The sequence below is a fragment of the Eumetopias jubatus genome, unplaced genomic scaffold, assembly GCF_037043125.1.
Source record: "Eumetopias jubatus isolate StellerSeaLion01/CBP00866 unplaced genomic scaffold, mEumJub1_p1.0 scaffold_14, whole genome shotgun sequence".
In the NCBI taxonomy this organism is placed as follows: domain Eukaryota; kingdom Metazoa; phylum Chordata; class Mammalia; order Carnivora; family Otariidae; genus Eumetopias; species Eumetopias jubatus.
This window is the reverse complement of record NW_028274820.1, coordinates 79,226,660-79,244,017: the sequence shown is the minus strand read 5'-3', so window position 1 is coordinate 79,244,017 and position 17,358 is coordinate 79,226,660. Positions and strand designations below refer to the sequence as shown.

The window sequence follows — 17,358 nt, the reverse complement described above, 5'->3', positions numbered from 1 at the left end:
AAAAGTTTGTTTCTTCTTGTAAAGGGAGCAGATGTGACTTGGAGAAACATGGAGAACAGATGTGCTGAACAAAAGCTTTTATTTAAATGGTAATTTATCTGACCATAAGTTACATTAACTCATGAGGTGAGTGTTTAACATAGCTTTTTTTCACCAGCTCAAAAAGACAATTTATATAAGCACTAAAACAGATCATGAACTAAAGTACACACCCTCCTCATCTTTGCTGGCTTTTTAAGCAAACAATGTGAAATAAAAATTCCCAAGCCTCAGATGTATGTGAATGCTTACTGGCCACTGAGGAGGTTACTGCCATCAAAATGTCTGGGTGTGCAAACTGCTCATGGAAATGACATTTCACTTCCCTTGCTACTACAAAGGCTCTTGAAGAATGCTGGTAAAGCTGTGCTCAGTCCCTGCGCACAGACCCTGAAACACCTGCAAAGGGCTAAGTGTTTAAGTCAAGAGCAATCGACAAGACTTGAAAGAATGCCTACAGCCCGGGTCATTGATAATGATATGGATGTCTTTGCTATACATTCTTCAGAGTGGAGTAGAAGAGTAGGGCCAAATTCTCTATTATGCACAATGGGAACCGTGCCTATGGCACACAGTACTAATATTAGGAGCCCAAGAAAATGTTTGAATTTCCTTTATAACTAGAAGAAAATAACTGAACTCTTCAAAGTGTGTGTGTGAGTACATGCACATATAATATATATTCATCTTTATACTGACACAGTTGCAAAATATAATTTTAAGTATTTCTTTCATGAAAGAAGGGGTCCACAGAGGCCAAAGTGCCTGGGACTCATGAACATCTGGAATGCAACTGTATGGATCAGCCCAGGTCACCCACTCTCCCTTCTAATTCCTAACCAGTGCTTCCTGTCCCAATTCCTTTACAATTCCAGCATCCTCGCTATTATTAGCTCCTACTTCTTTTGCTGTTCTCTTTCTTCCTTCTTTTTCTCCTTCCCTATATACCTGCAGGTAAGCACTAGAGGTACATCTTGAAAAAAAGAGTTTACATGATGATGATGATGATGATGATAACTGAATATTGACTGAGCACTTGATCATACACTAGGTTCATGATGAAACTTTGCATTTATCTTCTAGCTGAATCCTTAGAACAATTCGATGAGACAGGTTCTATCACTAGTTCTATTCTTAAAGATAAACTGAGGTTTAGAGAGCGTATATACCTTGCACTAGGAGACACAGCAAATTAGACCAGTTAGAAGCAGAGCCAGGACTGAAACCCAGGCTTCCCTGATAGCAATTATGGGCATGAGCCTTGGAGTCCAGGGCTTTTAACCACTGGGTTAGGAAAATGGCCTGACATAATTTGCTAAGATGCAAATTTTGCTCTAATTAAATTATCTTGACAGAGAAAACTGACTTTCATCCTGTTCATAGAGCAAGAGAAAATTCTGACATTTACAGTGGAGACATTCTTTTCTACATGTGTGAGGACTAAATGTGGTGTTCAATCATAGCATTCTGGAACCTATTAATTTCTACTCATTAAAGTCAGAGAGATATCATAATAAATCACTGAAGGTGGAAACTGACACATGAAGAACCTGTTCTTAATACCTTTGAGACATACCACCAAAATATAAAACCCTTAAAATTAAGCATAAATATATGTTAATTAATACAAATAGAAATAAACACATAAATTTATAAATGAATATAAAAACGTAAAAGACCCCAAGACTTAATTTTCTCTTAGAAGGGAGGGGGTGAAGTAGATAATAAAAATCACCTGTATTATTGTATCTGTTTGTTGTGAGGATTAAATAAGAGTATGAAAGTAAGGTCCTTTCACACCGATAAATATGATAAAAGTATCATCAAAATGCCAGTTCCACAGTACATTCTTCTCACAATTATAAAGTACATGTGAACAAAGGGTTTTATAAGTTTTGAAAAAATATATTATAGATTTTTTTTTTTAAAGATTTTATTTATTTATTCATGAGAGACAGAGAGAGAGAGAGAGAGAGAGAGAGGCAGAGGGAGAAGCAGGCTCCCAAGGAGCAGGGAGCCTGATGCGGGACTCGATCCCAGGACCCTGGGATCATGACCTGAGCCGAAGGCAGACGCTTAACCATCTGAGCCACCCAGGCGCCCTATAGATGTTTTTAATAGAAACAATAAGGTAGTGAGTTGTGTTAAATAGTGAAAAGGATCAACTGGAAATTGCTAATGTGTAATCAAGCATAATATTTATTTATTATTAGTATTAGTATTTTTAAAGATTTTATTTACTTATTTGACAGCGAGAGAGCACAAGCAGGGGGAGCAGCAGAGGGAGGGGGAGTGGCAGAGGGAGAGGGAGAAGCAGGCTCCCTGCTGAGCAGGGAGCCGATGTAGGGCTTGATCCCAGGACCTTGGGATCATGACCTGAGCTGAAGGCAGATGCCTAACCGACTGAGCCACCCAAGCGCCCCATCAAGCATAAAATTTTAAGAAGCCTGAGTATTGGAAAACATGTTTAACAATTAGTAAAAATAGTAGTTTGGCTAAGTAGAATTCCAATATGTAAAATATTAAACCTGATTAAATATTGGGACCAAGAAAGGTAGCCAGATACTAGGATATATATGATATCTAGTAAAATATTAGATGTTAGCTCTAAAACTTTTTCTTCCAATAGATACACTATGGAAGGGAAGACTCTGATTCCATAACATTCCTCATCAAAATAAGGATTATGAAGACCTCAGAATTTTGCAGTAATTCGAGAACATTATAAAAATTATCACTGTATGTGACCATGAAAACAAATTCTACTTAACTAAATCTTAACAGGTTAAATACTGGCTAAATGAATTTCCTAAACAGGTTAATTAGATTATAAGTGTAATAAGAGTTTCAGATTCTACAGTCCAGAGTCAAGGGGATCAATTTGAAGTCTGTCAGACCTCTATTCAAATAACACCTTTGCTACTAATTATGTATGTTTTAAAGCCTTAAGTTCTACATAAGTTAAGGGCAGGGACAATTATCACCTATGTTTAAAGTTGTGAAGAACACTAAATAAGATAAAAAGGTAAAGTTCTTAGTATCATGTCTGGCATATAATAAAACTTCTACAAATGTTGCACTGTATCTCCTACGGTATATGACATATTTGTAAGAGCAAAGTGTATAGCAGGTAATTAATAAACAGTTGTTAGCTGGGAGCCTTTCACTACAACACAGCCTTTATTGTTGAAAAATTGAATCACATTCTTCCAGTGTTATGGGGTAGGCAGGGTAACCAAAAAATCACTAAAATGAGTATTTAATAGATATTATAACTTTGGAAATGAACAAAGGTTTTTTTAAAGTAGTCATCAATAAATGCTCTTTTATTCTTTTACTGTGGGTGTTTGCTAAAATAGTAGACAATTATCACATGAATTGTTTTGTAATCTTTGTGTTGAGAAACAGTACAAAAATAAATGGGAAAATTATAAAGCATTTCCAAATACTGTAACTGGAGTCATTTACACATCACTTAATAGCTCTGCATATAGATCACTAACTAATTTTTTTAATAAGGCAGCAAATGTCAGTTTTAAATCTATAGCTAAATGCTGGACAAAACTTTTTTTAAAATGGGTTTTTTTCCTTTCCTTGGTATTTTCCTTTTATTAATTGTAATTTATTTTAAAATGAAGGCTGTTTCTAACAAATGGATCCCTGAAATATGGTCTCCTACGCTTCTGCTATATGACCTCTCTGTAGATTTTATTTATGGCCCTATTCTGGCACAACACTTTGGGGGCAAAATGTTTATGAGACCATAGATCATTTATACAAATCAATTTCTATGGATGCTATATTGTTATCCATGTCAAAACTTTTTGATTTGGAAAGAGATATTAAAAGAAATATCTCCCCATATGTGTTTTAATTTCCTTAGGACATAAATATATTTTATTAATTCCGAAGCATGACATATTCCAACCATAATAACAGTTTATTACTTTCTAAATCTTTCTTCCTAACAGCAAAACGTTATGCTATTTATGGGTAAATCAAAATGAAATAACAGTCTAGGTATGTTATATCACTTTTTATGTTTCATTAAGAATCATGTTTTTTATAATTGAATGCATATTTATGATTATAATTACATTAGACAGAAAAGATGGCAAATTAATGAGAAGAATAAAGAATTGTCATGGTAGTATCACTGACCATAGAAATGATTAAAAACACAAGGATGAGAAAAGAGAAGAGTGATTCTTCAACATTCAACATTGAAGGATTACCTCTAACCTATTCATACTTTGAGTAAATCCACTACAGATTTACTAGATTTACTAGTAGAAAGTACAAAAGCAGGCCTGTTATTGGTATATATCAGTGGTTCTTGACTGGGGTCAATGTTGTCCCCCATCTGACATTTGGCAACGTCTGGAGACATTTTTTGTTGTCACAGTCTGGAAAGGGTATACTTTTGGAACATACTGGATAGAGGCCAGGGATGCTGCTAAATAGTCTATAGTGCACAGCATAGTTTCCTAAAACAAAAAATTATCCAGCCCTCATATTGATAATGCTGAGGTTGAAAAGCCTCGGTCCAGATCTAGTTGTCTTATATCAGTCATATAAATTAGCCCTTTCTCCCTCACTGGTAATAACTAAAGTAAGAGTTGCCTCTGTGGCAACCATATACAAATTCCAACTGGCAATATAATTAGAAACAGACACCAAACTCAGATAGTTAATTATGGCTAGTAGGTATTTAACAATATTTGATCATATAAATGATACAAAATGTCAATTAACAAATTAATTAAATTATCTTATTATTCACCAAAATGTCAAAGTAATTGATTTTTTTGACTGGTATGCCTTATATTTGTTTTCCCTTCACTGATAGTCTTTTGGTGAAATGATAAAATGAATAGCTGATAACCAGAAGGTGAGAGAATGGGAGAAGGAGAAATTAGGAGGCTTGATTAACCACAAATTGAATACTCTTTTTTGGTTATTTTAATGTAGATTGCCTTTTAGGTTTGTTTAAAATTTAATATTGGAGTCCATTAGGACAAAATCTAATTTATAATATAAGGAAGAAATGTAATTTTTCCCTTTAACCAACAAATAAACTATAATTAAAGTTTAATTCATTTCCTTTGGTTTGCCACATACACACTTTAGGGGTTTAAATAGAATGGTCTACCATTTAATACGGTTTGAATCTGGATGTCAACATAAGAATATAGTGAAGCCCTACAGTTGTTGATAAAATAGAAAAAGAACAATTTAGAAGACCAAACATTTGTGAGTCTCATAATGTATATCTGTTTAGCTATGAATTTGGAAACTCTGAAATAGCTGAGAATTGATAGGAGTTCTGAAATTGTATCTCTTGCTCTTTGTATTCTGAACTTCATGATGGTATCAGCTTGCAGTGAAAGCCAAAGACTCTAATGAGATTAAGCATAAACGAGAAATAAGGGAAAGGTCTCTGGATTAGAACTGTCACTAGAGTCTAGGGTGAGAAAAATCCTACCTCTGCTATTGACTTCTCCCAGTTCCTGAGGCCACTCATGCCTCGTTAAGTATCTAAATCAATCATTATTATTCATTCATTATCTCTTCAGTCATTTGACAGTTTGTAAGGGAAAGCTAAAAAAATATTAGTGCTTATTAGACACTTTCCATGTTACAAAATATAGTACTGCTGTGGGACCACACATAAACTTTAAATTAAAACCTTTTGGAAAGAATTCTTATAAATGACTGAAATACTTTTCTGCAATCATCTATAGGATATACCCCACAAGAATTTTCTAATATTTTTCTTCATATTATAGTAACAAATTCCTAATATAATCCATTGTATAAGGTAATTGCATGGTAATTAACTTATTTCTGATGAAGGTAATATTTGAGAAGAGAAGCATGTCTTGGAAGATAATACATACTTCTCTACTAATGTTTTTCTCTTATATTATTGAAGTATAATTTATATTCAGTATATAATTTATATATATAGCAAAATATGTTTATATGTATTTTATATACAATAAGTTGCACAAATCTTAAGTGAATAGTTATTTGAATGTTTTATATAACTATACACCACCTGGTTATGGATGTAACCACCACCCAGATTGGGAAGCATATATAGAGAAGAGTGATCAGGCCAATTACCAGGAGCATAAATACACTCTGACAAATAATGGGGAGAGGGGGAAAGAATACTTATCTGGCCATTACATTTAAGGAAACACGGTATTCATCCTACTCACTGAGACTCAGTCACCTACTTCTCTCTCTTACTAATCCTCTGTGCTTCAATGCTCCCAATAAGTTATCAGTCACTGAAACACGACATATTCGCAATTATGCTTTCTGAGTGAATAGGAGATATGCTAACATCAATTACTACTTCCCCAGAAGCACCTATAGTGAGGGTGCATGATGTGAGGAAATGTAGAAGGTTATACCTGGAATCCTAACAAAGGGAAGAAATGGAGTAAAGAACCACTGAATAAGACAAAGTCTCTGGGTCACATTCACCCTCCAAGATCAACAGGGCTACAAAGCGGTATGTGGTCGTCCCAAGAGAAACTACGGCCTTTAGGAATGATTAAGATACAAGGAGTGCAGGAAAAATAAATCTACTCAAGCAAATGTAATTTCATTCATCTGGTATCCCTTCCACAAAATAGCTTCGTAAATTTTTCTCTAATCTTTAAAATAAACTCCACTGAACCTTGCTTAAAATTTCAGAGTAGATTCAGGTACAAATCCAAGAAACACAGCACAATTTAACATGGAAATATAAACTCGAGTGTAAAATCAATTTTATAACTCAGTGTGATCACTCAGACATTTTTTTCAATATTAAGCACAAAAAGTCCACTGAGCACAGGAAGTGTAGGGAGCAGCCACCACACTACAAAGAAAAACACTCACAAGGTAACTCACATAACTGCCTGGGACTCCTTCTCTTTGGAAATGAGACCACACTTTGGATTTGCAAGCATACATGTTTTTCCTAACAATTTTCATTTGGCATTTTTCACCTGGGTTAACAGATCACTCCCAATTCAACCCGAGTGCAAATGTAGAATTCACTTACCTGCACAAAACCGCATGCTGTGAAGTCTTCAAACAAGGGCAGACTTGGACGGTCTTCTCTGTAGATGGTGAGTTTATATGTGCTCAGGGTCGCCCCCTGTGCTGGAGATTCATCCACCACCAGCATTGAGATTTTGTTCATTCCCAAACCCAGAGGGTAGTTGGCAAAGCTAGAGAGAGAGAGATTTATTCATATGTCCATACGAATAATAAATATTGATATATGATGGATTCATACAACAATATTTATTTAATGCCTATAATTTGCACACAAAAGCAGATAAGGTCTATACAACTTCATAAGAAACTTAAAATATGAAAAAAATTTAATTATGTATTTGGTATGCCAACAATTACTTTGCAGAGCAAGTCATGTCCTCTAGCAATCACCAGGAAGGAAACTAATTATTAACCACTTCTCAGGGTCATACATTATCTCATTTAATATATCAACTCTATGCCTAAAGTCCCATGGTAGAGTCAGGGCTGGTGTCCAGGTTGGTCTGACTTGAATTCTCTTTTCTTTCTACTAGACTCTCTTAGCTCCCAGGGATGCCAAATGCATTTCCTTCCCCACAGCATGGGAACATGAGTATTTTCCTTGCCATGAACATGGTATGTAATATAGTTCTATCTTCTGTTCAAAAATATAAACAAAAGAGTTGGTGACTCTCAAAAGAGTTGATAGAAAAAAATCCCATGAGACTAGGAATATTAGTGTTAGTATGTCCATAAATTGTCACCAAAATATTTGTTCAACCCCTGAATATTCAAAATCTTGAGGAGTTGGGAAATGGTAGAAGGAAGCTACCCTTAATGAGTCTCTTTAATATTTCAAATCACAAGATCCTCTCTTGTCACAACACTGTGACAAAGATTTGATCCAAACATTGCTAACAAAGTATCCAAAATCTATAAAGAACTTACGAAACTCAACACCCAAAAACTAAATAATCCAGTTAAGAAATGGGCAGAAGACATGAACAGACGTTTTTCCAAAGAAGACATACAGATGGCCAACAGACACATGAAAAGATGCTCAGCATCACTCATCATCAGGGAAATACAAATCAAAACCACAATGAGACAAACCTCATACCTATCAGAATGGCTAAAATTAACATAGGAAACAACAGATGTTGGCAAGGATGTGGAGAAAGGGGAACCCTCTTATACTGTTAGTGGGAAGGCAAACTGGTGCAATCACTGTGGAAAACAGTATGGAGGTTCCTCAAAAAGTTGAAAAAATAGAACTACCCTATGATCCAGCAATTGCACTAGTAGGTATTTACCCAAAGGATACAAAAATGCTGATTTGAAGGGATACATGCACCCCAAAGTTTATAGCAGCACTATCCACAATAGTCAAAATATGGAAAGAGCCTAAATGTCCATCGACTGATAAATGGATAAAGAAGATGTGGTATATACATAATGGAATATTACTCAACCATCAAAATAAGGTAATCTTGCCATTTGCAACAATGTAGATGGAGCTAGAGTGTATTCTGCTAAGTGAAATAAATCAGAGAAAGAAAAATACTATATGATTTCACTAATATGTGGAATTTAAGAAACAAAACAGATGAACATAGGGGAAGGAGAAAAAGAGAGGGAAGTAAACCATGAGACTCTTAACTATAGAGAAGAAATTGGGGATGGAGGGAGATGGGTGGGGGATGGGCTAAACAGGTGATGGGGATTAAGGAGGGCACTTGTGATGAGCACTGGGTGTTATTATATGTAAGTGATGAATCACTAAATTCTGCACCTGAAACCAATTTTACCATATATGTGAACTAACTAGAATTTAAATAAAAACTTGAAATCGAAGATTGTTAACAGATCAGTAGAGCACTGATATGTCTTCTTTTTTACCACATGACACCTGAAAAGTGGAAGGATTTCACACCCTGGCAATCTCTCCAACTAATCTGACGCTTCAGCTTTTCTCAACCTTCAAATATTGCTTCAAATATTTGCTTCCCACTATGATGTCTCCACTCAGCCCTGGTCAACATCTGCGTACCTTGGTCCTGCCCGATCATGCAGGTACACCTTGCACTGACACTTAGAAGTCTCCGCTCCAATTGTCACTGTGACCACATCAAATGGGACTTCAGAGTAATAATCTTTGATCTTTGGGTTAAATTCAGGATTTAGCTCCACATGTGGATGTGTGAGGATCTGCTTGATATAACATTGTGTGTCATCTGTTAAAATAAAACAACAATGGCAAAGAAAAGACAACTGTGAAATAGATAGATGTTTAAAAAGCATATATGATTGGGGCGCCTGGGTGGCTCAGTCGTTAAGCGTCTGCCTTCGGCTCAGGTCGTGATCACAGGGTCCTGGGATCGAGCCCCACATCGAGCCCCACATCGGGCTCCCTGCTCCGCGGGAAGCCTGCTTCTCCCTCTGACCCTCCCCCTGCTTGTGTTCCCTCTCTCGCTGTGTCTCTCTCTGTCAAATAAATAAATAAAATCTTTAAAAAAAAAAAAAGCATATATGATTAAGGTTGTTTTTTTAATCCTTTGAACAACCTTCATAATCACTGCTGATTTTCCACTTGGCACTCTGGTCATATTTGATTTGTGGCTTCAGCTGGATTTTCTATTTGTCAAATTTTGTAGAGCTTGCCTTATATAATAGCTGTTGACTTTAGTTGGCATTATATAAATGATAGTTTTTGCTCAGCCCTTAAAAGTTTAAAGGCGGTGAGAAGGTGGGAAAATGTCTCACCAGTGGATTGATAACATTTTCGTGGCATTTATTGCATCTATCAAGCAACTGGTGAATGGGGGTGATGAGTCTGTGAAGTGGGAACAGAAGGGCACCAGCAGGGAAGGAGGAAAATTTCTTAATAGGGAGAGTCATTAAACTGCCATTGAATTGATATAGTAGCTTACAGGCAGTAGGGTGAAGAACGTGAAATCCAATATTTTACCAAAAAGTCAGATACAAAAACAGCAGCAGGACATTCTGAGACCCCCCTCCCTGCCCTGGTCACCCCAACCCAAGAAAGTGCCCTAAAGTATGAGAAAGAAATGTTATACTCTCCTCAATCCTGTTATAGAACTCAGCATATTACTTCATACCATTGATTCTAAGCCATTTTAAAAATGTGTTTCTAGGTGGTAGCCCAGTTTTTACAAAAGTATCTTGATGAGAAAAAGAAAAATGCATTTATAGGCATATATACCAGCTACTGCTAAATTATATTGATTACATATTTGGAATAAACACATTACTCAAAAGAAGTTTAGCAAATGTTTTTCAAAGAAATATTAATAAGTATTTTGTTCCATAAATACTTTTCAGTAGTTAACGAAATTCCAGTGGATTCTATGGAAATCTGTAAAATGAAAGTATCCTTCTATTGCCTTTAAATAAAATGTTCAATGAGGTTTAACAACATGGCAACAAAACAGATAACACAGAATTCGCTGCCGGAAGCAATACACTGAACTTAAGGAAAGTAGATGATCCTCTGAACCATCTCCCTTCCTCTATCTATATACAGCTATCACAGTGAAGTTTCTAAAATCAGATTTGCGACAGCTTCCGTTCTTTAATGGTCTCTCGTTATCTCCAAAATCTAGTACAAGCTCCGAATAGAGCAGAAGAGGCATTTCACCATTTCTTCCTCACCTTCCTCTCTCCAGTCACATCTCCCATTCCGTCCTGGACCTTGTGACTTATCAAGGCCAACCATTTTATATTTCTTTGACAGACATGGAGATGTACCTCCAAGTCCATGGCAGGGGATGCCACCGACTTTATGGATATTTTATTCCAGTTCTGAGAACTGTGTCTCAGTACAACTATCATACACGTATGAATATGAAAGCTGAACATGAAAATGAAAAAAAACTTGTGTATTTCTGACCCACACTCTATAGTCTTCTCAGCTGGCAAAAGAAAAAACTATCCAGGTGCAAATTAGGAACAAATAATAATACAAAAGATATATTGTAATTTCATTGCAGGGAAAAGTCTTAGTAAAAAATAAACAAGTAGTCAATTTGGTTAAACAACTGAGTGAATTGGATAAATGACCCATTTGATTGATTGTACTTTTTACCAAAGATTTGATCTGGCTGATAGATGTAGGTAGACTGCATCTACAATTTTGATGATCATTGTCAACTCCTGAAATTTTTACAATAAAAGAGAAAAAGTTAAAGAATGAGGGCAAGATTATATTATTAGATTTCATCCTGAAAAGGACCGTAGCTTTTTATTTGAATTCAACTACTTATTAATAATGTATTCATTTAAAAAAATTTTTTCCAGCACATTCTATGTTCAAGGGCTGAGATAAGCACAGTAAAAACAGGCTATTGTTGGTCATAAGATCTGACTCAAATGGAGACTGTGAACCTAACATAACACTTTAAACAGGCTGGAGTCCAGAGTCCACCGTCTCTCATGGAGCACTGGGTGTTATGCACAAACAGTGAATCATGGAACACTGCATCAAGAACTAATGATGTAATGTATGGTGATGAACATAACAATACAAAAATTTTCTTAAAAAAAATTAAACAGGCTGGAGTCCAGACATACAAAATGTGCTTTTGAGAGGACCATTTCCTAAGTAGAAAGGGAATATAAACACTTGCATTACACTTTTATGTTCAAAATCAGTTAAATGAATAATGAAGTAGAAGATTTATTTTTTCAAAATAGTAACCACAGAAGATGTACTTTAACTTAAGAAGACATATTTTTATAAAACAGTCACTGAGAGTTAATTTCCCTGCAGTTTACACTTTCACTTCATAGTGAAAGTTTCCAGTGGGGCTTGCCCATTGTAACACTGAAATGCAGCCCCACACGAGACAAAATGTGTAATCATTCTCTTAAGCAAGATTCTAGCAAGTGCTTGTTTTTGGTTTCATCAGAAACTCTCCAACTCTGGCTTAAGTGCTGCATCCTAAAGCCCTGTTTAAAAGCTGATCTATCTTGATATCATCTTCACCTGAATCATCAGTGTTGCTGCCTACAAACACCTGGAGTTTCCTTGGAGTCCTTCCCAGCCCAGTGCCAATTCACCTCGGGCCAGCTTACCTCAGATCCACGGAGAACCCAGCATGAGCTATGGCGGTAGCAGGCTGCTTAACCTATTTGGCAAGTGTATTTGGGAAAGCCGTTTGAAGTTTTGGTTGCTTTTAATGGATTCATTTAACCACAGAGTTTTATTGCCCTCTTGAGGGATAATCATAACTCATGTTAAACATGAGAAAAGCCTAGACTCTGAAGGATAATCCCACCTATTCTGAGGCATCATCAAGTTATTTTTTAAATCTTAGATCATGCCATGAAAGTAGGCAGGTTAATTATACAGACCCAGGTAGGACTAGTTTTTTATCAACATAAAAATATGAACTAAGCTGAAAAGCTTATCTAACATGTTCCCATCCTCTACAGCAGGTTACCTGGGAATGGAAAAAAAGTGAGATTATCCCCATGGAGTTGTTTCATTTTATACATCATAAAATAGAAGACCAAAGAGGTGAAGTGACTTTCTTGATGCTGCATCCACCCCAGAGCCTAGCACTTGACAAATGTGCATTCTCATCTTGCTCCTGGTTTACTCCCTAGTCCTTTCCTCACTATAACCTAGGCACCAGTATGCCAAGAGGTGCATGTATTTTTCTAGGAGGAAGAGATTGGATGAAAAGTGCAGGCAAGGAACAGCATAAGTCATATCTGTTATTTTTCCTGATCAGCAATACTTTATTTAAAATGCCATTTTTCTTTAATTGGATGTACTTGTTGATTCTATTAAACCACATTATTGTATAACCTCTCAGTCTACCCAGATTTTAATGATACTGTTAAAACATAATGAATGAGTTAAATTGCATTTTAGAAGATACAAATTAGATTTTATTAAACTGGAAGACTCTTATTTATAATAAACCTTAGTCCATAAATTTTATTTTTTCCAGCTTTTATGTTTTACTGGAATAGACTTTTTGTGAAAGGCTAAATTTTCTGAGTGTATGTTTTAGCATATATATAGATATATATATATATGTATGTATGTATACATGGTCAAAAAGCAAACCTGCTAAGTAGAACTCTTATTTTTCCATCATACTGTTATAAAGTATTAAGATAATTCATGAGCTTTAGACAAAGAATTGGAAGATCCAGCTTTGTGATTCAGCTCAGGCATTTAATAGCCCTGTGATCTTGGAAAGGTCAGTTAGATTCTCTAGAATTATATATTTTCAAGGCCACTGGAATAATCCTGACCAGAGTAAAGAAAATTATTTTTAAATCCTAAAATCTACATACTTGAAATGTATTATTATATACATGCCATTTTTCTTGATCATACCTTAGTAAAAAAAATCATGAATTTTAAGAAAATAAACTGAAAATCAGATTAAAAACTCTGTTATAAAAAAATTCAACTCAAGTGCTATCCATTATGTCAACAATCTGGCAGAAAAGGAATCCCTGTGGGGTGGTGTGAGTCCTAAAAATTGATGTATAAAGCAAATAAGCCAAATTTATCCACTTGAGCAGTCTCCAAGGCAAAGTCTTAGCACCCTGAAGACCCCTCAAAATGAGTTTAAAAGTCACTGGCCTTAAACAAACACATAAACATAACATTTCATGTTCAAAAATAGAAAATTAAAAATGTTCTTCTTATGCAAAAGTGACAGATATCAACTCATTCAGAAACTTCTAAAAATTTACTTAAAATACATTACAGTCTAAAAGTACTCAAATATGGTAAAATGGTGATTTATTCAAAGCTGGGCTGTGCCTCGCTATTGATCATGCCCCTGAAACACTTTCATTGGAACTCACCATTACTGCAATGAACTTCTTTGGTTTCATTCATGATTCGTGGAACAGCAGCTAAAAAACAAAAGGTTAATTTAAAATGAAAACTATTAAAATAAAAGGAACACATATTCAGTAATCTCAAACAGCATACTTTAGCAGAACACATTTTATTATTTAACTTCTCTTATATCAGAAACCCTTCTTAGTTAAACTGAAAGTGACAGTAAAACAAAAGTTCTTTGGTTCAAATCTCAGGAGAATGATTACTTGAAACAGGAAAATATTAGGGGAGAAAAATGAATGGTCCAAATGTCATCCATTGCTTTGGGGTGATGTTGAGATTCCTTCTAGAAGGTTCCATGATTTTATGACTATAATATCCCAAATCATTAGAATTGCAGAAATTTTATCCAGTTGATTCCACTGACATTTCCTCTTAAGTTTCTAAAGTAAACCACATCTATCTAAAAATCTCTTTACTACCTAACAAATAACACATCGTATGTTAAAAAAAAAAAAGAAGATAGTAGGAAGGGAAAAATGAAGGGGGGGAAATTGGAGGGGGAGACGAACCATGAGAGACTATGGACTCTGAGAAACAAACTGAGGGTTCTAGAGGGGAGGGGGGTGGGGGGATGGGTTAGCCTGGTGATGGGTAATAAAGAGGGCACCTACTGAATGGAGCAGTGGGTGTTATATGCAAACAATGAATCATGGAACACTACATCAAAAACTAATGATGTAATGTATGGTGATTAACATAACATAATAAAATAAAAAAAATGTAAAAAAAAGAATCCATAACACAAGTTAAAAAAATAAAATAAGGGGCACCTGGGCGGCTCAGTTGGTTAAGCGACTGCCTTCGGCTCAGGTCATGATCCTGGAGTCCCAGTCCTCCCTCTGACCCTCCCCCCTCTCATGTGCTCTCTCTCTCTCATTCTCTCTCTCTCTCTCTCTCAAATAAATAAATGAGAAAAAAATAAAAAATAAAAAATAAAAATCTCCTTACTAAATACCGATGGAACAAAGGAATGAATAAAAACACTTGGAGTGCTTTAATCATTCATTTAAAGAGAAAAATGGTGGGAGTGAGAAAGACACAGAATAGCAGTTTGTCACCAGTTCTTCACAGGGCTTACCAATTCCTTCTTTTGAATCAGTGGTTCTCAAACTTTAACATGCCACAGAATCATCTGAAGGACTTCTTACAATACAGAGTGCTGGGCCTCATACCCAGAGAGGTATGATTCTGATTCAGTAGATCTGAATGGTCCAAATTTCCCAGGTGATGCTGATGTTTCTGGTCTAGGGACCATATGCTGAGAACCACTGTATTGTATTAAACCTTGATTTGTAATAGGAAAATTTTGATTTCTAAAAAGTTGTAGACACGTGGTACTTCTTTTCATCTTTTATTCTTTTTTTATTATTATGTTAGTCACCATACAGTACATCATTAGTTTTGATGTAGTGTTCCATGATTCATCTTTTATTCTTAAAATTAGAAGCATTTTCTTTTTGTATGATAAAAAGCTCAGATGTTCTTTAGAAAGAAAAAATTAGAAAAAGATAAGTCTAGGAAAGAAAATCACAATTGCCATTAATATTCCTTGAGGTCCATGTGGCTTGTAGTCAATTTTTCATTTAACAACACACCATAAACATCGTTCATGTCATAAATATTCTTCTGAAATATCAGCATGGCTTAACAGTATTATATTGGAAGTCTATGGCTTATTTTTTACCCACTTCACTATTATTACAATAGAAGTAGTTTCAAATTTTTAAATTTATTTTTAATAACTTATGTAACTAAACTATTGTGTACATTCTTAATTATTTCCTTAAAATGAATATCTAGGATTGAGACTTCTATGATGTAAGAATAACTTTTTTAAAAAAGATTTATTTATTTATTTGAGAGAGACGGCGTGTGCAAGAAGGGGAGAGGGAGAGAGAATCTCAGGCAGACTCCAAGCTGAGTGTTAAGCCTGACATGAGGTCGATCCCAGAACCTTGAGATCATGACCTGAGGAGAAACCATGAGCTGGATGCTTAACTGACTATACCACCCAGGCGCCCCTGTAAGAATAACTTTTAAGGATTTTCTTATATGTTGTTACATGGCCCCTTAAGGAAGGCTGCTCTGATTTATACCAGCACCAGTGGCATAAGAATACTTATTTCCCTACACTCTCCCCAACTCTATGATCTTTAAGAGGAAAGATCTTTTCAAATTTGAGGGAAAATAGCATTTCCTAGTTTAACTTCCATTTTTGACTGCTAATGAAGCTAAACATTTTTCTTATATATTTTGGGGGCCACACAATACTTATTTTCATGTTGGAAGAAGTGAGATTATATCTTTTTACCTTTTTTATTTCTCGTTGCATCAAATGGCACTTGTGGTTTTTCAATGTTCTCATCCTCTGTGAAAGAATGCCTGCAAATGCAATGCCAAAAAGTCTGGATCAATGAAATGAACAAAATTCATGGAAATTACATCTAATGCACTATTTTTTTTTTCTGTGTGGGCACAGATATTTTGATGAACACAAAGAAACACTTTCTGGATTTCATTGCTCAAGACTGGCAATCTGGCCTCAGGTGAGGTGGGTAGAAATCTCATCATCTCTAATCAGCAGAAGCACATTTGAAGAAAAGCAGGGCAAAAAGTCACTCTTCTTTCCAAAAGTGAGCAATCCCTGATAGCCTGGGTCCAAGAGAAGTGAATTGGGAACACACATTCTTATTGGAATCTGTTTGGCTAAAATCACACAGTCTTGAAGCAAGAAGGCCTGGAAGTCTGAGACACAGACTCAGAAGAACATACACATAATCTAGGAAACTTAAGGGCCCAACGCAGAAAATGACCTATGTCTTGCCACATCTTCTCTCCTCAAACGCTGACTAACTGTACTTAATGGTAAGGCTTAGTTCCTCTCGGTTGTGTTTGCCTGTTTTTCTGTTGTGTAACTAAGTGCTTGGCCAGATCACTTTTGAACTCCTCCAAGTTGAGACCAAATAATCTAAACTGCAGACCGAAAACTTGCTGGTTCTGATGATGGCGAATACGGAGCAGGATGTGGTTGGACTTTCCTGGGTTGTGCTCTGATTCTTTCTCCATTTCCCCTGCAGCAGAATGGAGGGAATATCACAGGCCTGATTTCACAGCGATGCTATGAGGATGAAATCAGATGCTCTGTGTTAAGTTTTATAAATATTTATTGTCCCAGATATTGTGCTGGGCACTGTGGTAGAGAGGAGATGAATAGGCATATTCAGTTCCTTCAAAATAGAAACATCAGCAAATTACAAAGAATCAAGGAATTAAAAATATTGCTAATGTGGGAAGGTGTGATAATTTTATTGCAGTTTTACTTGTAAAGTCTCTTTTCTTTCTTTGATGCATACGATGAAGCATTTAGGGGTGAAAAAGAAAAA

The 17,358-nt window shown here is 35.7% G+C and overlaps 1 protein-coding gene across 1 annotated transcript in view; it reads right to left on the bottom strand.

The window, feature by feature from the left end:
- Positions 1-17,358, bottom strand: part of CPED1 (cadherin like and PC-esterase domain containing 1) — a 267,619-nt gene that overhangs the window by 113,163 nt on the left and 137,098 nt on the right. Inside the window, exons 12-15 of the mRNA XM_028104949.2 lie at positions 16,287-16,357; positions 13,933-13,983; positions 9,131-9,314; positions 7,103-7,271 (exon numbers count right to left, since the gene is read on the bottom strand). Of these exons, the coding sequence (XP_027960750.2) occupies positions 7,103-7,271; positions 9,131-9,314; positions 13,933-13,983; positions 16,287-16,357 (475 nt within the window). The remainder of the gene's footprint in view (positions 1-7,102; positions 7,272-9,130; positions 9,315-13,932; positions 13,984-16,286; positions 16,358-17,358) is intronic.